The sequence below is a fragment of the Notechis scutatus genome, chromosome 3 (assembly GCF_049901735.1).
Source record: "Notechis scutatus isolate UNSWTSFEM ecotype Mainland chromosome 3, rNotScu1.2, whole genome shotgun sequence".
In the NCBI taxonomy this organism is placed as follows: Eukaryota; Metazoa; Chordata; class Lepidosauria; order Squamata; family Elapidae; genus Notechis; species Notechis scutatus.
The window spans coordinates 196,232,835-196,255,936 of NC_142011.1; the positions used below are offsets into that span (position 1 = coordinate 196,232,835).

The 23,102-nt window shown below is 37.3% G+C and overlaps 1 protein-coding gene and 1 long non-coding RNA gene across 2 annotated transcripts; both read right to left on the bottom strand.

Moving 5' to 3' along the window:
* Positions 1 to 10,165: 10,165 nt before the first annotated feature.
* Positions 10,166 to 10,500, bottom strand: LOC148131546 (uncharacterized). The gene is made up of 2 exons (XR_015749049.1): positions 10,417 to 10,500; positions 10,166 to 10,302 (listed from the first exon to the last, which is right to left on the bottom strand). It is a non-coding gene; the product is annotated as an uncharacterized LOC148131546 (long non-coding RNA).
* A 1,327-nt stretch (positions 10,501 to 11,827) lies between these two features.
* Positions 11,828 to 22,808, bottom strand: BBS10 (Bardet-Biedl syndrome 10). Its single transcript, XM_026679127.2, has 2 exons — positions 22,520 to 22,808; positions 11,828 to 13,992 (listed from the first exon to the last, which is right to left on the bottom strand). Exons 1-2 carry the CDS (start codon positions 22,708 to 22,710, stop codon positions 12,057 to 12,059), a joined length of 2,127 nt encoding a protein of 708 aa, XP_026534912.2. The 5' UTR covers positions 22,711 to 22,808; the 3' UTR covers positions 11,828 to 12,056.
* Between the last annotated feature and the right edge of the window lie 294 nt (positions 22,809 to 23,102).

The following is a 23,102-nucleotide window of genomic DNA, read 5'->3' on the forward strand; positions in this document are numbered from 1 at the left end:
CTTGGGAGGCAGAGAATAGATGGGGGTGGGGACAGTCAGAGGTGGTATTTGCCGGTTCCCCGAACTACTCAAAATTTCCGCTACTGGTTCTCTAGAACTAGTCAGAACCTGCCGAATACCACCTTTGATCCCCTCCCCTCATGGTCACATGATCAAAATTCAGACACTTGGCAACTGACTCATATTTATGATGATTGCAGTGTCCCAGAGTCATGTGATCAGTTTTTGCAACCTTCCGACAAGCAAAGTCAACGAGGAAGCCAGATTCATTTAACAACCCGGGTTACTAATTTAACAACTGCAGTGATTCACTCAACAAATGTGTCAAGAAAGGTCGTAAGATGGGGCAAAAAGTCTCACTGAACAACCGTCTCACTTAGCAGCAGAAATTTTGAGCTCAATTGTGGTCATAAGTCGAGGACTCCCTTAGTGCAAGCCTTCTGCCAGATGCGATCCATTTGGGTTACACATCTTAATTGGATCAAATGCTACCACTATTTTTAGAATTAGTTTAGTTTGGTTTAGTGTACTTAATTGTCATTGCATCTCGTACAACGAAATTAAATACCATCTTAGGGTATATTATGACTGAAAATAAACACAAACACACACCCTTCACATTCTATACATTGAATTGAAAACCCCTGATATTGCACTAATATTGTTAATAATATTAATATTGTTAATAATTAATTGCATTAATATTGTTAATAATATTAATATTGAATGCATGTTGTGTTGCTGTGTGCTGCCCACTCAGATCTTCAAAGGGGAATTGCAAAAATAGCCAATGACTCAGCCACCCCAGGTGGTAATTTATAAAAATGTCCTTGCACCACGATTGATGAAAAGGTCTCAAGCAGATTTCTGCAACGGAGACCCCTTCCTCATCTCCAGAACCTTCCGCTGTTGCTGAAACAAACCCCCTATATGCTTCATAGAATGCTGCAATCCTACCATCCGAGAGACAGATAGAATTATTTATGCTTTAGGGAATCAAAGCTTTTTAACTGGCAGGATGAAAATTTTAAAATGTACTTAAGTTAAAATGTACTTCGTTTCAAATAGGGAAGAATCTTTCTCAGCTAAATCGGTCCTCACCTATTTTTGTGGCTCCTGAGATATGACCAGCGAACAGACCCACCTTTCCACTGATCCTAATTCTACTGTACATACTGAAATTGGTAGGATGAAACCACCCCAGGGCTGGTAAAGACAACTTTTGATTTCCTAAGCTTGATCCAGGGCATGCAATGATATATGTATAGAATATATACTGTATATTGCTGGTGCTACATATTGTACATGATTCCTTATCTATTCCCCTTCCTTCTCTACCGCCCCAAAATTGGTTAATAATCTTAGCCAACTTCCTTTTCTGGCTGGCTTGAATCTTTCTGTTCTTTTCCTTTCTCTAATTCTCAGTTTAGTTAAGAGCATAAAAGAGGGCTGTGAAAATATTTACAGACCCCCTCACATCCCGGACATAAACTCTTTCAATTCCTTCCCTCAAAATGACACTATAGAGCCCTGCACACTAGAAAAACTAGACACAAGGACAGTTTCCCCCCCGAACGCTATCCCTTTGCTAAATAAATAATTCCCTCAACACTGTCCAAGTATTACAAAGTCTGCACTACTGTTACTGTTAATCTTCTCATCACTCCTTATCATCCATCCCCTCCCACTTGTGACTGTATGACTGTAACTTTGTCGTTTGTATCTTTACGATCTATATTGACTTCCTAGTATGATTTGATTGCTTATTGTACCCTATGACTATCATTAAGTATTGTACCTTCTGATTCTCGACTCTTGACGAATATATCTTTTCTTTTATGTACACTGAGAGCATTTGAACCAAGACAAATTCCTTGTGTGTCCAATCACACTTGGCTAATAAAGAATTCTAATTCTAATTATGGTATCGTTCAGAGAGATCCAGATCCTAAGGGAATCTGGGAAAGAGAAAAGAAAGCTTGTTTTAAAATTGAGGAAACAATAATTGTTCTTTTTCTTTTCTTTTTCCCTAAAAGAAAAAAAAAAAACAAGTCTGTACTGTATAGGTAGTCCTCGCATTACGATAACAATTGAGCCCAAAGTTACGGCTGCTAAGTGAGACAATTAAGTGAATTTAGTCCCATTTTATGACCTTTCTTGTTACAGCAATGAAGTGAATCTCTGCAGTTGGTAAGCTGGTAACACTATTGTTAATTGAATCTGGCCTCCCCATTGGCTTTGTCCGTCAGAAGGTTGCAAAGTGTGATCATGTGATCCTGGGACACTGGAACCCGCAATAAATGAGTCAGTTGCCAATCATCTGAATTTTGATCACGTGACCATAGAGATGCTGTGGCAGCCATAAATGGGAAAAACGGTCATACGTTGCTTTTTAGTGCCGGTGTAAATTTCAATAGTCACAAAATCAGGGGTGTCAAACTCAAGGTCTGTGGGCCGCATTCGGCCCATGGGGTATTTAGATCTGGCCCACAGGGCCACCCTGGAAACAATGAAGGACGAGCCCACGGTGCCTCTGCCAGCGAAAACAGAGCTCAGGAGGGCCGCAGGGGGCCGTCACAGCTGAAAACGGAGCTTGCGAACCCGTTTTTGCTGGCAGAGCGCTCGGGCCACCACAGATGCCCCTGACAGGAGTGATGTCGAGCTGGCCACGCACCCCTGGCCATGCCCCCCAGCCCCTTCACAAGGTCAAACACAACCCTGATGCGACCCTCAATGAAATCGAGTTTGACATGCCTGCACTAAATGAACTGTTGTAAATTGAGGACTACCTGTACAAGACTCCACCAGGCAATTGCAGTTTACAACCGTGGCAGACAAGGTCATAACAGCTGCCTTTTAACAACCATCTTATTAGCAATGGAAATTCTGGTCCCAATGGTCGTCATAAGTTGAGGACTCCCTGCAAAAAATAAAATAAATAACTTGCAGGCTTCGTTTCTATCTCTGGGACCCGCATTTAGGTAATGTTTCATGTATTTATTTATTTATGAACATTTGTATGGCTGCCCACTAGAATCACTAGGTAAAGCCATCTAGGGACTCTAGGCGGCTTACAAAAATTAAAAGCAAATATACCAAAACACAAAAAGCAATAAGCCCCCCCACCCACCCATAGACTAGGAGTTTTCTAACTTTTTTCAGCTCACAGAATTTGTTAGTTAAACATAAACTGCTATAATCCACGATCAAGAAATAAAGCTCTAATGATAGAAAATTGGCTGTGAAGCTGTATTTTTTTTTTTTTAATGCTTACTCTTTCAAGGAAATCCATCAAGGTCTTATGGAACTCTAGAATCCCTGGAACGCAGTTTGAAAAACCTTCTTCCAGATGGTACCTTGCAAAATCCAATGGAATTTAGTCCTAAATAAATATGTGATTGAAGCTTGCAAATGGCTGAGCCAACTTAAACGAACTTTATTCTTTGTGGCGACTTGGCCTATTACAGACCCCCAAAATACCAGCTTCAGCTCGAATGAATATTTGCGCTAAAGAGACTGAATTATTTGCAAGAATTGGTACGTTTTTACATCTCCCTCCCCGAAGCCCATTTTGATGTCTTTGCAGAAAAGAACGCCTTCCTTGCTATTTAATACCTTCACCGCGGGATGCTGCACCTTTAAATAAACTGCTACAAGCCAAGAATGCAAGGAAGTTCAAGCAAGGGTCAGAGCAGCTCATCTCTGCTTGAAAAATCTGGTTATTTATTAATCATATTTAAAGTTTAATGTCACACAGACAGCTTCCCTCCTGGGTAAGCCTCAGTACTGCTGGATCCTTGTTTTTAAGGCTTTCTGAAGCAGCTCAGGCTCAGGAATGCTTCTGAACTGTTCTACCTGCTGGTGTGTTTTGCAGAACTTCTACTTGAATGTGGGGCAGGAGATCAGAGGTTATTCTTGAGAGTCTGTCGTATACCTTTATGGACTCCGACACAGACTGAGAGCCAGTATCATGCAGCAGATACAGTACAGGCAATCCTCAAATTACAACAGTTCATTTAGTAACTGTTCCAAGTTACAATGGCACTGAAAAAAGTGACTTACGACCGTTTTTCACACTTACAACCCTTGCAGCATCCTCATGGGCAAAATTCGGATGCTTGGGAACTGGCTCCTATTTATGATTGTTGTTCCAGCATCATTTAATCCTCTTTTGTGACCTTCTGATAAGCAAAGTCAGTGGGGAAGCCACATTCACTGACACAACCATGTTATTAACGTTCTTAACTCCCACTTATGTCCTTTGACTGTTAATAGTTCAGATTTTTTGTAGAGAATTTAAGCTCGCAATAAATCTTTATGCCCCTTGGAACCGTCTGGATCTCCTGATTTCGCCGGTGTTTGTCACTCCCTATTTTTAACCAAATCTTGCCCCTCACTGCAAGAAATAGGCTGCCAACCTTGCATAACTTTTCTTGATTCTCTGCCCTCCAATTGGACAGCAACTCCCATCATCCAATACAGGACGATGAGCTGCAATGACCCTCAGGTAATAAAGGTAGTCCTTGACTAACAACTGATCACTTAGCAACCATTCAAAGTTGCAATGAATCCAAAAAAGGTATTTATGATCCAGATTTGAAGTTCCAACAGCTGGCCCCCCTGTAGTCACCTGAGTGCATTTTGGGCATTCAACAACCAGCCCATGTTTATGGTCGTTTGCAATGTCCCAGTCACATGACTGCAATTTTCAACTTTGAGGGGTCTGGTGCTGAGCTTGGTTGTTTTCTTCCAGACATTTCATTACCCAAACTAGGTAACTTCATCAGTGCTGGAAGGGAGTGGGGTTGGCTCTCTTTTCTCTTTTATTGATTTACACCTTTTTTTCTCAGAAACGGGTGTTTACAAGGGGTCCTTGATGCTCTCTGAGCTTGGTTTGTTTTCTTGCAGTTCATTTCTGTCACAGTTTCATTACTAGATATTTAGACACTTAAAGACCTTTCATTGCTAGTATTGATGATGTTACCTAGTTTGGTTAATGAAACGTCTGCAAAAAAAACAAACAACCAAGCCAGCACCAAGGACCCCTCATATCAACCCTGAACTACAAATATTCTCCATTCAGGGTATTTACTTCTGTCTCCAGCAAAACAATCCCATTGTGGACAATGGGTTTGCTTAACAACCATGGTGATTTGTTTAACAACAGCTGCAAAAAAAAGTCACAAAATTGGGTTGGTCACGTGATGACCCGCTTAACAACTGGCATTTTATTTATTTATTTATTTATTTGATTTGCCAATTGTTTACAAGATAATAAGTATAAATGTATACATAGTTGTGAATACATGAAATGGGTACATATAAGAAAAATAAAAGAATAAGAGAAACAATAGGACAGGGACGGTAGGCACGTTGGTGCGCTTATGCGCCCCCTACAGGCCTCTTAGGAAAGGGGTGAGGTCAATAGTAGACAGTCTAAGGTTAAAGTTTTTGGGGTTTGGGGAAGAAACTACAGAGTCGGGTAGAGTATTCCAGACATTGACCACTCTATTGCTGAAGTCGTATTTCCTGCAATCAAGTTTGGTGCGGTTTACTTTGAGTTTGTATCTATTGTGTGCTCTTGTGTTGTTATGGTTGAAGCTGAAGTATTCATTGACAGGTAGGACATTGCAATGTATGATTTTATATACCATGCTTAAGTCAGACCGAAGACGGCGTAATTCAAGGTTTTCTAGTTCTAGAATTTCAAGTCTGGTGGCATAAGGTATTCTACAACGAGTAGAGGAGTGGAGAACTCTTCTTGTGAAATATTTCTGGACTTTCTCAATTGTGCTAATATCAGATACATAATGTGGGTTCCAGACTGATGAACTGTATTCAAGTATTGGTCTAGCAAATGTTTTGTATGCTCTGGTTAGTAGTGTGATATTACCAGAGAAAAAGCTACGTAGGATTAGGTTAACAACTCTTAATGCCTTTTTGGCTATGTAGTTGCAGTGGGCTCTAGCACTTAGATCATTAGAGGTGAGTATTCCAAGGTCCTTTACAGAGCTTGGGTCATCAACAAGATCTTGACTATTCAGCTTGTATTTTATTTTCTGATTTTTTTGCCAATATGTAAGACAGAGCATTTATTTGTTGAGATTTGAAGTTGCCATTTGTTTGACCATTCTGATACATAGTCAAGATCTTTTTGTAGAGTAGCAGTATTGTCTGTGGTATTGAACAGCTTTACATCATCAGCGAAGAGGACGCAATTGCTCTTAATATGATTATCATTAATATCATTAATATGCAATCATAATTCTGGACTCACAGTCATAAGTTGAGTAATACCTGTACTGTTGACTGTCTCACAGGGCAGTTGTAAGTTATGGAGATGACATGTGGAAATAGTTCCAATGCAATTTGAATCCCATACATTTACCAGTACATTCCAATGTACAGTTCTGACTCTAAATCTAATTCAAGTGCTGCCTTTTAAATTGGTGTGACAATGAATTAATATATTAATTGCTCTAATTTATCCTTAGATTTCCAGATGAATGAGACTTGAGTATCATTTCAGCTGCATGAATTTTAGTTTAAATGCCTCTCAAGTTACACAAAAATACCTTAGTCAGGAAATGAGGATGACCATCAATCTTTCCTTAAACGTCCATTTTGCGCCATCTACTGGTCTGCTGGGATTCTGGGGGCCATCAAATAAGCATCGTATTTCCTTAGTCCAATGTCACATCTGAATCCTGATCAACTGAACTTTTAAACATGTATATAAACATCTGTAACAATCTGTTTAGTTGCAGAAAGACGTCCTAAATCAGATGAGCTGAAACTGTTTGGAGACACTAGAATGTAACTTACCTGTGACTCACCTGATGAATAATAATAATGAATATACAACTGATAATTGAGGGACATTAGAAATTACAGCCTAGTAGCAATGGAATGCAATGTATTGAGGCTACAGGTGCTATTCTGATCTCACTTTTGAAATTCCACTTAAGTTGATAAAAACCAGTTTTCATCCCAGGCATGAAAAAAAATGAATGCAGATCATTATTAACATAAACAGGGAAATCAAAGCTAGGATGGGAGACCAAAAGAGCTAGACTGATATGCAAAACAGCACAAGGCATTTAGAGCCACATAATTTGCAGCCCCTCCATAATAACGCCTGGATTCCCATTCAACCTTGGGTAAGATGGGGTGGTACATGATGACATCACAATGCAAAGTCCTCTTCTTGGGTCTGTCTGTTTGTGACATCATATGTCTGTAAGGTTTACAGCTTGCATCATAGCACCTGTTTCACCTGACAAAATCTTCAGACTTTGGGTATGGATGATTTAACTCTTCTTAAAGCAGTATTGTTCAAACTTGACAACTTCAATATTGTTCTGACCCAACCTGTTACCAGCAAGAAAATCTCAAACAAACGCAGCAACTCAAACCTTCACAGCTTTAATCTACAAATAACTTCTTTGTAGATAAAAGATGGCTTGCAGCCAATTAGTCCAACCAGAAAAGCCTGACCGAATTCTTCAGATAAGCTGGAGTCTCTACACACAATGCTGGGTCCTTAGAGCGTTTTCACCTTTTGCAAAGGCAAAAACCTTTTGAAACCAGGCTTATATTCCCTGAAGGGAGAGGCCATTACATTGCATCCTTTCTCCCGAGTCACCTGTGCTGCTCCAGCTGTTCTATTCTACGAAAAATCCTGCACTCACACGCACTTGGCACAGGCTCCTCGGGAACCTCCTCATCACTGCCAAGAGGCCAGAATTGGATTACATGACTAAGGGGATGTTGCAATGGTCATTAAGTGTGAAAAAGGCCTTAAGTCATCTTTTTCAGTGCGGTTGAATGGTCATTAAATGAATGGTTTTAAGTCAAGGACTATCTGTAGTTCCTTCCTCATTTGACTGTCAGATATCCTGATTGGAAGTCATTTCTCTTGGCATGGTGCTTGTGAGGTCTGGATGAACCCTTTACATTAAAAAAATTAAGAGTAGCTTCTGGCTCGTGTTTGGTGGCATCGCCCAGTGACAAATTACAAAGTGACATTTATGCAGCCCTAGTTTGTAATGGAAGGTAAGAAAATATTCTGCTATCATTACAGTATAAATTGATTGAATGTGGGTAACAAGCCAGGTGCTGAATCATCAGGGTGGATTAATCAGAAGTTTGGAAACAGATTACAGATTTTCATTCTGCTCCTTTGATGAGCTTGACAATCTGCCTTTTCTTGGTAGATACCAGTCTAATTTAATTATACTGATGGCTATCCAACGTTTCAATAAGGCTTACAATATTAGCGTCCTAAAAATAGCCCCCCAAATATATTTTGTTACATTTATAAAAGGATTTCCAAAGGACACAGCAAAAGTCTAAGTAATGAATTTATACTGACCTATTCGTGAAATGTTCTATGCTGCTTTTCAGCAAAGACTGCAAAGCAGCAGATGGAATTAAGAGACTAACATAAAAAAATAAATGCATTGTCAATCGATCACAAAATTGAGTAAGCAGAACCAAAAACTAGCAAAAGATGCAGATCAATTACCAGATTAAAATCAGATAATGGACAGGCTAGAATATCTTCAACACTAAATCAATCAACTAAATTTGCCTGGTGCTGGAAAGTCAGCATATTTGAGGTTAGGGTTAGTTCAAAATGATATTTCAGATATGGATTATCAGTTTTATAACACCTTAGAAGAGTTTCCATGGTGAAGACAAAGGCTTAGTTCATATTCATATTAGTTCATCCCTATACCATGATGATTTGACACTGCATCCACGATGGCTTGGTTTTATTCACGGACTAGATTAATATAATTGTATAGACAATATAAACTATGATTAAATTACTGGCTTAGCCTTATGTGATTATTACCAACACTCAGACTAGACTTGTGTAGGAGATTGTGCTCTTTCAAAAACTAGGTTTCATAATAAAGAGAAACAACATGCAGTACTGGGCCTGAAAATGTCGGATGGAATGTAGCTATTTAATGTGAAGTAAGATTCAATGACTATATCCAGTCTCACTTGGCAATTTGTATGCCTATTTGACAATAATATCTGTATAGGATGTTAACAGAAGATTCTGAAATCTGCTAAGGAACTTTTACACATATAACAGCAGTATTCAGTTGTGTGCCTTCTAATGACAAAATTACTATAGATTATGTTGGTTGTGTGAATCAGGAGTAAATTGGAAATACAAATGAGATGGAGTATATGTAATTATACCAACGTTACAGTATACTTTGCTGTTGTTTTCTAGCTTTAAGAACTAATGGTTCTCCCATAGCCATCTGTTGAATTGGAGCAATTGCAATTTAATTTCTGTTTACTAGCACCTTGTGAAAGTCAGACAGGATTTGGATTAGGGGCCTAAAACTATTAAAATCATGTAGTCTGATACTACAGTATGAATATGAATTATTTTATCTGTCAAACATCTAGTGTTGTCATTCTCATGTCTTGCAGGCCAAACACTACTAACTTATTTTTTAAAGTATCATGTGTACAGATGAGAATGCTTGGAAGAAACTGTATCTAAGAAACCTCAAAAACCTCCTGTCAGTAGAGGCAGACACCACAAACCATCCATAATCCATCAATAATCTCTCACCTTGGATTTTCAGCCACATTAACCTCTAGGGTTAACCATTATAAATGGGAGAAAATCCATTTGTGTTACAGCCTATTTGGTCCTCACTTAGCCTCCCTTGCATTCTCCCCGACAAACGTTCAGTTGAAATACTTCCTGAACTACCCCACCAAAACAAGTTATTGCAGTCAGTCAAGTCCTCCTTCATGACAGCTTGAGTGTTGAATTTATATAATTTGTACAGTATTTTATTGACACAATTGAGGGAAAAAAGGGAAAGAAAATATTCAATGTGGATAGACAGGATTAAAAAAAGTAATAAAGTAGCCTTTAACAAACTATATGCTACTATGGGAAACAGGCCAAATGTCTATGTGGTCACCTGGATTTGAATTTGATGCCTATTTGACTTTCTCTTTAGAATTTTACAAATGTATGTTCCTTGCCCTGGTTGTTATTACTGTTATGCAAATTTTCAAAAGAAAGCTCTTAAAAATGGGGAAATAGGAGGAGAGAATATTACAGATATTCACTGCCTTGAATTATTTAGAAAATAAAATAAAGGCAGAATAAAAATTAAAAACCCTGTAAATTGTTGATGTCAACTTGTATCCAACAGTCAATGTCCATCCAATAACTAGAACCAAAATGTTTGCAAAGAATGCAGATTTCTCTTTTTAAAAAAGTTATGCGCAACCGGAAATCCCAAACTGAATTATCTCCCAATTAGAAAAGCCAGAATTATTTAATCTGTAAAAGGCAACTGCACTCCATAGATTTAAATATGTTTGGTGATCAGGATTTCGGCATACATGGGTAAAACATTCACACACCAGTTTGCTGCTTTGGACAACTCGCTAAAACGCTAACCCAGTATTAAAATTTCAGTTGATCTTCACAGAAAAAGGCATTTACTGGCATGTGAAACCTAGATTAAGAATAAAAGCATTCTATCAGAAAATGATACAAAACGAGCAGTCTTTTATTCCAAATGTATTTAAATTCAGGGTATACCAAGTATTTCATAATTATGTACAAAAGTCCAGGTGAGAATTTCATCTATCTCTAAAGGGTGAATCAATTTATAACCCAGTATGTATCTAAACCAGGGGTCTCCAACCTTGGCAACTTTAAGCCTGGAGGACTTCAACTCCCAGAATTCCCCAGCCAGCAAAGCTGGCTGGGGAATTCTGGGAGTTGAAGTCCTCCAGGCTTAAAGTTGCCAAGGTTGGAGACCCCTGATCTAAACCCATGCAACCAGATGAATCATGGTTCAGTTACTCATGTTTTAACATGCTCTATGAACATGAATGTTTATGCTGAACAGATTATTCAGAGTGATTAATCCATGTCACCAACTCCTTCTCCATAATTATGGTATTAGATGCAGTCTAGTTTTCCTAATTATTTGCTGCCATTTCATTGTTCAATTTCTCATGATTTACCTTTGCAGAAAAACACAATATCAACCCAACCAAATGAGAGTCAGTGGCAGGTAAAAGATGCCCCTATCTTTACACACGGAGAAAATACATTTGGGCTGGGGGAGAGAGTAGGGGGAGGCAGTAATGATTATATTTTCCCTGAAGGACAAATATTTCTAGAAATAGTTCCTTATAAAGAAGTAACATTTCACAATACTAACTTTTCAGAAATGATGAAAAAGAAAATCCAGCTTTCCCTGTTTTAAGCTTCCTCAAAGTCAGAGAACCAGAGAAATCTTGCTTAGGGTGATCGCATTCAGACTAATCAATGTTTTCCCAGCAACGTCACTCCTACACTACCCACACTGAATGCTTTCCCAGCCAAAACAGATTCAGAATGACTTGGGAGATTCAATGTTATGGGAATGGGGAACTTTGATTTCTCCACAGCCAAGAAACAATCAGGTATATTTAACTGGGAGCTTGTTATTAGAAGAGCTTATAATTGAATAAAACTGTATTAGCTGTGGCCAATCCATGAGTGACTTGTGGCCAGTCACATTCTCTCAGTCAAACCTATCTCACAGAATTGAAGTTTGAAAAAAGTAAAGTGATATGGACACTACCTCCAGAGTCTACCGTAGAAGAAAGCCACAACACAGATTTAACACGTAAATAAACTGAACAAATTGCAGAGCTGATATGTTTGACACCCGCCCCCTAAGTAATAAAGGCTGCCTTTATAAGGAACCACTTCTGGTAATGGGTTCCTACTGGTCCTTCAGGGAAAATATAATCATTATGGCCTCTTTCTTTTTTCCAACGCATTCTCTCAGTGTGTAAAGGTAAGGATATCTTTTGTCTGTCTGATGTGTTGAGTATCTAATGCCCCTCAGTTCAGATTGGTCCTTGATTTGTTTTGCGAAGTTGCATACACGTTGCATGGAATTTGAGGCAATGTAAAGGTCCTTTCACTACGAGTTAGGGAAGAAAAAAAAGTAATCAAACAAGGCGAACAAGGTTCCCACCAGCGTATGAGCAGTCTGCTTTTACCCATCAGCCTCTGAGTCACTCTCTTCAGTTTTCTGCGGTAGCCTTTTAATGCTAATGATTAAATCAACACTAAGCAACTGAGCTGCACACTGAAGCACAGAAGCTACTAAGTGGTATTTACAAGAAATTGATTCTAGAAGCCTTTGATTTGGCAGAAGCTGCTGATTGCTTTTGAGGGCATTGGTAACTTGAAGACAAAGCTGAGGAAAGGCATTCTTTTTCTGTGTCATGCAGAGTGCTTTTGGAATACTTAGCAATACATCAGCAAGAACAGAACAAATGATGGATGTATTTGATGACTGGCATTGTTTTGCATAGTTAGATAGATAGTAATGTAACAGGATTTCAAAGAGCCCTCCTACTGGCAGAACTGATCCCAGCTCTATGCAAGAGTCAGAGTAATTCTGATTACCCCTTTGATCGTTCTCCTCATATTTAAGCAGCCTGGCACAAGTGGCAGTACTAATTTGCAGCTGTACATTTTTATCGACTGTATTAAAAGCAGGCTGATTATCTTCAAGAAGTTCATTCTCAATCATTTGCAACCTTTCTTTTTGAAATCTGGGTTTTAAAGAAGCTGTTTGACAGCCAACTAAGTCATCATCCTTTTTCTGGAATAATGAGCTCTTACTACCATGCATCAAATCAACAGAAGGCATGACTATGGTTGAAGAATTGTAACTGGATGAATGCAGTAAATTTTCATCTACGATAGAAAAAGATGCAGAGTGTTTCTCCATGTTAAGCCCACAAGGTGTAAGATGCTTGACGTTGGTTTGAAGTTTTCTCCAATCATTGTGTTCCTGAAATAACAGCTGATGGGGAGATGAATGTTGCTGAGTTTTATTCAGAAGAGGATGATTTTCCAATTCTGAGGCACAGTTCTGAGGCAGATGAATTGCTGTAAACATTTGTTGTAGCATTTTGAATGCTTCACGAAAAGCAGAAGCGTGTTGCTCCGTAACTCCATGTACTGGTCCACAGAGAATCACGCAATAAAGCTGAATGGTAGAGGTTTTCGCAAAGCCAATGTGAACAAACCTTTTGGTTCCAAGGTGGAAGGGCTGGCAAAATTTGGCTACAGCTGTTTGAGTGATTTCACGGTTAACATTATCCAAAGATGGTTTGAAAGTTGAAATTCCAGTAATCTTGCAAATAAGAGAGATTTCCTCTGTTAACAAGCAATCTACAATAGATATGCCATTATTTTTGGCAAAGTGATGAACAATGTCATGCTGTTTTACACCAGATAGTATTACTTTGATGTCATTGTCTTGCATGTGCTGTAAAAGTGTTTCGGTTCTTTTTGTAATCCAGGTTTCTGATGCCTTGAATTGACCCTTAGCAGTTATGACAACTTCTATACCCAACTCAGATACAGAGGAGTGAATAGGTTCTGTTATTATTATACATCTTTTATCACCATCTGCAGGACAGTATATGGCAAAGTCTCTGTGAAGTAATAAGCCATCTAGGATCCTGGAATCTGAAAAAGGAAGGCCTGTCACAGTGGTATGCAGTTCTGCAAAACATTCATTCACCAAGCATAATGCCTCAGTCTGGTTTTTACCCGCTGTAACTTTGAAGTAGAAATCACATGTCAAATGAGTTAGGAACATTTGTCTGTTACTTCCTACTTTCCCACAAAAATAAGGTTCTAACACTAACTCCATATTCCGTCTTATATCTGAATCAGAACCAGAAAAGATTGACCAAAAATGTTTCTTAAGGTCCTGTGTCATTATATAGTCCAGGATGTTTGTTTGGATCTTCACAAGAAACTGGGAAATGTGTTTCAAACTGCAATATTTCCCTTGATCTCTTTTATGAAGTTTTTCAAACTGTTGTAGTAAATCAGAGAGTAGAATGATAAAGGTTTTAGCGCCATCTCCAAACAAATTGCAGTGTGTAGAAATGCATGCTATCATAATTCTGTCAAAACCAAAGAAGAAACCAATTGTTAACTTAAAAAAACTGTTTATTTCAAACATCTGAAGTATCTTAACACTCTCCAATTTCTGCCCAAAAGACAGTTCTTGACAAGACCCACGTATATCTATAAAAGACTGCTAAACACAATCATCTTGTTTACATATGAATCTTCATGCTATAATTTCATGCACAAGCTGAAATGAATCATTTTAAGCATATATGCCTTTGAAAAGATTGATTTGTTTGGAACTAGCAGAGGCTATGCAGAAAAACAGATCTTGGGGAGTTGTTGAATAATTAAGTAAGAATTTAAATATAAGATTTTATTCAAGACAGCAGGGGGGGATTGGGAAAGCAGGGAATCAAATATTTGGCAACAATCATTAGCATTTCTGGACAGCATGATTTCCTAGATTGCTTTAGTTTACCAATATATGCAGCCCCAAGTCTGTTCTGATTGGAAAAAATAATAGCAACAATGCCAATACTGCAAAATCCTCAATCAAATATATAATGTACAAAGAGGGTCTTCGTGTTCCAGTTGCAGGCAGTTTCAGGTCTTTGAATAACTTCAAAGATGCTAGTGTGGTAAATTCAGTTTTTTTTTTACTATAATACATTAATGTTATTCATATTTGAATGCTATCTAAAGTCCCATGGAATTAAGCAACTATAAATTATATTAAGAAAATAAATAAACAATATTATATAGTTTGACACTTTTTAAAGAAAATATTTTCTATATTAGCCCAGAGCCGTTTGATAGAAAGCATATAAATTTAATAAATAAATACATACCCACATACATTTGGAGTCTTTTGCTTTAGTTAAAGAAGATGACTAAGAAAAAATAGCAAGTGCTTATAAAGCGTGAAATCATAGGTAATAGCTACACCTAGGATTAAGCTTCCTCCATGAGACAGGAAGAAGTCAACTTCTGCCTTATAAGTAGAGATGTTGAAATTACTTTCGTGTCAGCTCAATCTGTAGAGCTGGGTCATATGTGACAACAATGTCCAATTCATATTGGGATACATTTTTGCTAATCTCGAAGGAGGCAAATACCATCTGTAAAACATCTTATAGGCATTTTCTTTATATGCCGCCGATTTCGTTAATTTATAATTTCTATTCCACATACTTTCCCATTCTTTCAAATTTATGTTGTGTCCGATATTTTGGGCCCAGGCTATCATGCATATTTTAACAATCTCTTCTTCCAAGTCTACTTCCAGCAAATATTTATAGATTTTTGTAATTTTTTTTTATCTTGGCCTAGTAAAAATTTATCCAGTTGTTGTGGTTTCAAATATATTCCAAAATCTTTTATGTCTTGTTTGTACCTGTTCTGTAGATGAAGAAATGACCACCAATCAATCTGTATTCCTTGTTTTTGATAATCCTGCATCAATTTCAAATTTTCTTGTGTATCTAATATATCTTTATATTTTATCATCTTACTCAAATCTAAGTTATTTGGGAGAATCATTGCTTCCATCGTAGATAGCCAAATTGGGATTTTTATATAATGTATTTTCTTAATTTTAATCCAATTTTGTAATAAAGAGTTCCTAATTAAATGTCTATGAAAATATTGTTGTTCTCTGGTCCCTGTTTCCCACAAAAAGGCATGCCATCCTCTTTGTAGGTCGTGACCCTCTAAAATTAATATTGTCTTACTTAAATTGATCCATTTTTTCGTCTAGATTAGTGCTGCTGCACTATAACATAACTCCCAATTTGGTAGCCCAAATCCTCCTCTACTTTTTATATCTTGTAGTGACTTTATCTTTATTCTAGATTTTTTATCTAACCAAATGAATTTTATCATAATTTTATTAAGTTCATCAAAAAATACTTTCTTTAATCTAACAGGGATCGTTTGGAATAGATGTTAAGAATTTAGGTAAAATAGACATTTTTATGGCTGCTATCCTTCCCAGTAGTGATAGTTGTCATTTGGCCCATAATTCTAAATCTTTTTTTGTTTGTTGTAATAGTTTATCATAATAGAGGTAAAGAGATTACGATCCTAAAACAAATCCCAAGGAAAGTGAGGGTCATAAGACAGGATTATAAATTCTTGGCCAATTATTTAAATAAAAAAGAAATTCCTTTTAAATGGTTAATCCCAGAAGGGATGTTAATAACTTGGAAAGAGAGAAAAATCAAAATAGATTCTATAGAACAGGCCCAAGACTTTCATGATCAGCTAATAGGCACGGATAACCAATACACCAAGGAGGAAACTAAAAGGAAACCACAGGATGATCGTAATCGCCATAGAAACCAAAAAAGAAGGACTTCCTCAAAATTTAGGGAACGACAAACCACAACCAGGGAGAGAAGAATCAATCTCACAACAACAGCAAGAAGAAAACCGAATCATCACTAGACAAAAAACTAAACAGACCTAGATAAATGGAGATAGGAAAGAAACTCCTCTCCATTAATATAAATGGTTTAAATTCAACATCTAAAAGGAAAAGGATATTAACTAAATTAATTAGACAAAACGCCGACATAATATGCCTACAAGAAACACACATTAGGAAAAAGGATGAAAGATATTTAATTTGCCCGAAACTTGGAAAACTTTTTACAGCACCAGCAGACAAACATAAAAAGAAAGGAATTGCAATATTTGTGAAAGATGATGTAAAAGCAGAACTAATCTGGTCGGATCCGGAAGGAAGAACTCTGGTTATACAAATTTGGATTAATCATATCACATTTTTATTGGTAGCAATCTACGCGCCAAATGAAGAACAAGGGAAATTTTTTAAAGATCTTCATCAGAGAATAATAGGTTTCAAAAAAGGAATATCTGCATGATAGGCGACTTCAACTCCATTGCTGATCATCAAAAAGACCATAGTAATGTGAATAAGAACAAGAAAGGGAAAAGAGAATTTTCTATGCCCTGTAAGGACATGATGAAAGAATTAAACTTAATAGACTTATGGAGAAAACTAAACCCAGAAGAGAAACAGTTCACATATTATTCAAATCCACACAAAATCTGGACTAGAATAGATATGGCCTGGATGGATGGGGAATTGGCCAATGAAATAAAAGAAATTAAAATCCTACCAAATGAATGGGCCGACCACAACCCAATACAACTAATTTGGAGAGATAGGAGAAAAACAAAGAAAAGATGGACACTAAATACTCAGTTAATAAACGAAGAAGAGTACATTAAGAAGCTGAAAGAGGAATTAAATTATTTTCTAAAAGAAAATAATAATGAAGCAACCACTAAACAAAATATTTGGGATACAATGAAGGCAATTATAAGAGGAACAACAATCTCCTATAATGCCATGAGAAATAAAAGAATACATGCCCAACAAAATAAATTCCAACAACAAATTAAAGAATTAGAAATACAACTTCAAAAATCCCCTAAAAACCAGAGAACACAAAATCAGTTAATAACAATTAAACATAAATTGAACTTACTTGAACAAGATAAAATAGAAATTAACTTGAAAAGGTCCAAACAAAATTATTTTGAGCATGCAAATAAACCAGGAAGATGGCTATCCCATAAACTTAAAAAAATGGAAGAAAAGAGATTGATACACCAACTAATGGATGAGAAAGATGTCTTACAACATGAGATAGAGAAGAAAAAGATATCATTTACAACTATTTTCAAAGATTATATAAAAAGGAGGAAGTTAATGAAGATAAAATAAGAACTTATTTAGAGGAGACGAATGACAAGGTAATTGGAGAGGAATGGATAGAGTTATTGAATAAAGATATTACATGGTCTGAATTGAAGTCAGCAATGGAGAATCAAAGTAATAACAAATCTCCAGGACCAGATGGGATTCCGGCAGAACTATATAAAGCAATATTGGAACTAGTAGGACCACTGATGCTGGAAGTGTTTAATGAGGTACTTCTGGCAGCCAAGATGCCGGACTCGTGGAGGGGGGCGCTGATTTCGCTAATCCCGAAGGAGGATGCAGATCATAGATACATCAACAACTATAGACCGATTTCACTTTTAAATGCCGATTATAAATTGTTTACTTCTATCATAGCTAATAGAGTAAAACAAGCTTTAAATCCACATATACATGAAGATCAAAATGGATTTCTTCCGTCCCGACAAATAAAGAACAATTTAAGAACCGTTATCGATGTCCTAGAATATTATGAAGCCCACCCGGAGAAACAATCCGCACTCATGTTTTTAGATGCTGAGAAAGCATTTGATAACTTAAATTGGCACTTTTAATTCAAAAATTTACAATATGAGTCTTGGTACCAAATTTGAAAACATTATAACAACTATTTACAACACACAACAGGCTAATATACTAATCAATGGCGAACAAACAGATCCAATAAATATAGAAAAAGGTGTCAGACAGGGCTGCCCTCTCTCACCTCTTCTTTTCATTTTTGCCCTAGAATCACTCTTAACACGGGTTAGACAAAACTCTGAAATTAGAGGAGTGAGGGTCAAATCAGAAGAATATAAACTACAAGCGTTTGACTGACGATATGGTTTTCTTTTTTGGAGGAACCCATGGAAAAAGGTTATAATCTAATAAAAGAATTAGAACAATTTGGCACAGTGGCAGGATTAAAAATTAATAGAAAAAAGACGAAATTAATGACCAAAAATTTAACAGAAAACCAGAAGGAAGAATTAGAAACAATGATGGGGATACAGGTAACAAAAAGGGTCAAATATTTAGGAATATGGTTAACACCACAAGGTAAATCACTCAAAGAGAACAATTATGATAAACTACTTCAACAAACAAAGAAAGATTTAGAATCCTGGAATAAGTTGCAGCTTTCCTTATTGGGCAGGATTGCCTCGATTAAAATGAATATATTACCAAAATTTCTTTATTTATTCCAGACAATCCCAATTAAGTTGTCAAAAATTTTTTTTTGAAGAATTAAATAAGATCACACTTAAATTTATTTGGCAGGGGAAAAAACCCAGGATCAATGTAAAGGCCTTACAAGATGCGAAAAGTAGAGGGGGTCTAGCCCTTCCAAATTGGGAATTATATTATTCGGCAGCTATCTTATTATGGATAAAAGACTGGGTGAACTTACTTAACAAAAGAATTTTAGCATTAGAAGGGCATGACCTCCAGAGAGGGTGGCATGCCTTCTTATGGGAAGTAGGGAAACCCAAGCAGTCTTACTTTCATAGACACCTCATTAGGGACTCATTATTAATTAATTGGAAAAAAATATGCAAAAAAACACTATCTAAAAATTCCGATCTGGCTATCAACAATGGAGGCAATGGTACATCCCAATAATTTGGACATAACAAAAATGATTAAATATAAAGATTTATTAGATCCGCAAGGGAAATTAAAAAACTCGACAAGAACTACAGGAACAGGGATTTAAAATTGATCAGTGGTTATATATACAAATCCATAGCAGATACAAACAAGATATAAAAGACTTTGGAATTTATAACAAACTGCAGTATTTAGATAAAATTTTTCTAGGATCAAACAAAAAGAACATATCCAAATTCTATAAATACTTACTGGAAGTAGAATTAGAACAAGAGATAGTCAAAGGGAACATGATAGCCTGGAGCAGGAATGTCGGAAGAAGTATTACATTATCAGAATGGGAAAAGATTTGGAACAGAAATATTAAGATTACAAAATCGGCAGCATATAAAGAAAATACATACAAAATGTTTTATAGATGGCACTTGCCCCCTTCGAGGTTGGCAAAATGAACCCAAACACGAGTCCAAAATGCTGGAAATGTAAAAGCATAGAAGGAACCTACTTTCATATGTGGTGGTCTTGCAAAGAAACCCAGAAATATTGGCAAAAAATCAGAAAATGGTTGGAGGAGATAACCAAAGAACAAATCGAATACAAACCAGAGTTCTTCCTACTAGGGATCTCTGATAAACATTTACCCAAAAAGATGAAATATGTAACAATTCATATCCTAACTGCAGCCAGATTAGCGTTTGCCCAGTGTTGGAAATCACCCTATGCACCTACAGAACAAATGGTCATCCAGAAAATATGTGATTGTGCAGAAATGGATAAATTAACTATAGCACTTAAAAACAAAGAGGCTTCAACATTTTACGATAATTGGAACTCTTGGTATAATTGGTTAGTCCAGAGATAAACTGCTTAATGGACAATGGGTAATTTAAGCATAGATTTCGATAAGATGTGTGTATTCAAATTAAGGTAGGAGAATTGGATCTTGCAGACTGTCAAAAGGATATTGTCTGTTTTTTAAACGCATCTTTTTTTTTTTCTTTTTCTCTTTCTCTTCCTTTGTTTCTTTCTTTCTTTTACATCTCCTCTTCTCTTTTCTTTCCAGTTTGTAAGACCGAGTGTTCTTTTTTTGTTTTTTTCCTTTTGTGTATGTAATGTCGATATGTTTTTAATTGTAAATTTAATAAAATTTATTTAAAAAAAAAAAAAAAGAAAATATTGTTGTTTTCTGGTCCCTGTTTCCCACAAAAAGGCATGCCATCCTCTTTGTAGGTCGTGACCCTCTAAAATTAATATTGTCTTACTTAAATTGATCCATTTTTTCGTCTAGATTAGTGCTGCTGCACTATAACATAACTCCCAATTTGGTAGCCCAAATCCTCCTCTACTTTTTATATCTTGTAGTGACTTTATCTTTATTCTAGATTTTTTATCTAACCAAATGAATTTTATCATAATTTTATTAAGTTCATCAAAAAATACTTTCTTTAATCTAACAGGGATCGTTTGGAATAGATGTTAAGAATTTAGGTAAAATAGACATTTTTATGGCTGCTATCCTTCCCAGTAGTGATAGTTGTCATTTGGCCCATAATTCTAAATCTTTTTTTGTTTGTTGTAATAGTTTATCATAATTATTCTCCTTTATTGTTTTGCAGTGTGCCATTAGCCATATACCTAAATATTTAATTTTCTTTAATGTTTGCAGTCCCGTTACCCTTTCTAATTCTATTTTTTGTAATTCTGTTAAATTTGTGAACCATTTTATGTTCAATCACATAAACATAAGTTTCATAAAGAATATAGTGTATTTTAATATATACTTTGGTTGCATACTAAAAATGATTCCTATGTGACTGAAAAGAACCCAAGAAGCAGATTCAATTAATAGGCAAACATTTCATTTTAATGGCATGAGACATAATCTAATGCTAGGTTTGCATCACAGGAGAGGATAAGATGTGGTTAGCTAATTCTGATTCAGAACTCAGCTGAAACTAAAATAACAATACTGCAAAAATGATTTGCCTAGTTTTGGGTTAACTATAATGATTTATAAATCATAGTTGGTGATTGTGTAAGGGAAAGAAAGGCTTGGGCATCTGCTGACTTTCAGGTGCTACATATTTCAAAGCAGGATGAGGGAAGAGCAATATCCCCGGTTCTGTTTGAACTCTCAACAACTTTCAACGCCACTGGGCATAGTATCCTTCTGGACCATCTCTGGTAGACTGGAATGGGGGACATTATTTTACAGATGCTCTTCTCCTTGAAGGTGCAGTTACAGTTCAAAGGAGGGTTTATCTCCTCCCAAGTTCAGCTCTTGCTTGATGAGATGGCAACTTTCCCAAGGGGGGCTTTTGCAAAGTTACATCTGGTTTGCCAGCAGTGGCCATTCTGGAATCGGGAAGCCTTGCTCACAATCTCTCTCACATCCTAATCGTCTCCCAATTGGTTTACAGTAGTGAGCTCTATATTATAGAGTTGTCCATAAAGAACATTTGGAAGTAGTCCTCAACTTACGATCACAATTGTTGCTAAGTGAGAATTTGTTAAGTGAGTTTTGCCTCACTTTATGTCCTTCCTTGCCACGGTTGTTAAGTGAATCATTGCACGTGTTAGGTTAGTAACATGATTGGCTTGTCAGAAAGTCGCAAAAGGAGATCACATGATCCTCGGGAACACAGCAACCGTCATAAATATGAACCAGCCGCCAAACATCTGAATCTTAATCCTGTGACTATGGGGATGCTGCACCAGCCATGTGAAAAACGGTCGTAAATCACATTTTTCAGTGCCGTTGTAACTTTGAGCTGTCACTAAGTGAATTGTTGTAAGCTGAGACTTTCAAGAAGAGATTGGACTGCCATTTGTCAGAAATGGCAAGGTGCCTACCATCCCTGTCCTATTGTTTCTTTTTATTTTTCTTATATGTATCCATTTCATGTATTCATAACTATGTTTATACTTATACCTGTTACCTTATAATCGCTTGACAAAATAAATAAATAAATGACCTACAGGGTCCCTTCCAACTCTGATTAGCTGTTATCTGTTGAGGAATACCTATATTTTCTTTCTGGGGGTTATAATACCATATTCCGTTTCAGGAGGAGACCGTTAGTTTCAGAACTGGACGATCTATCACTGAAACAAGAAAATCAATCAATAAAAAATAAATAAATAAGCCTCGCCGTCTCCTGTTCCCGTAGCTCAGACTCCCACGCGGGCCGCAAAGAGAACCTAGGCCAAAAGTTCGTCCCGAAAGCGGCTACCTGGCCGTTGGCGAGTCCACATTCAGGGCCTCCAGCACACGCCGTCCGTCTCGGGAAAGCAGGACCTCCCCCGTGGGGCGGGTGAGCAGAACCTGTCCTCCGTGGGGGCCCAGAGACCCGCGGACGACACCCGCCAGGGCCGCGGCCTCCTGAGCCAAACGTCCCAACTCCAAGCGCACCGCGGTCGCCATGGCAACCGCGACCCGACCTGGCCCAGGCGAAACGAGATACCCGCTGGCAATGACGTCACCGCCTTCCGCCCATGTGATTGGCGGGACTCGGAAGCATTCGGCGGAGTTGATTGGTGGAGCTTAAACTGGTTTTTTTTTTTTAAATTCGGTTTAATTCGCTGGAACGTGGCTACTCGTGGGTGAAGTCAGGTCACCTTCCCCTTTCTCTGGAACAACGTTATTCGGGGAAAAGGTTTTTGGAGCCCAGTCTTCGAGAATGGCTTCAATAAATATCCTTCAGAACATTGATTCTCCCTTGCCCGTCCCTCCCACGTTCCTCTAACAATGATATCGGGGAGGACATCTTTTAAGAAATCCCGAAGTATCCTGAGGCGATTCCCGGAGCAGCACAT

What these genes read in the sequence shown, in the direction of transcription:
- BBS10 (XM_026679127.2), bottom strand. Translation starts at nt 22,710, where the DNA reads ATGGCGACCGCGGTGCGCTTGGAGTTGGGACGTTTGGCTCAGGAGGCC. An exon ending in GTGGACTCGCCAACGGCCAG is followed by an intron (nt 13,993 to 22,519) that starts GTAGCCGCTTTC and finishes TGGTTTTGACAG; the next exon opens with AATTATGATAGCATGCATTT.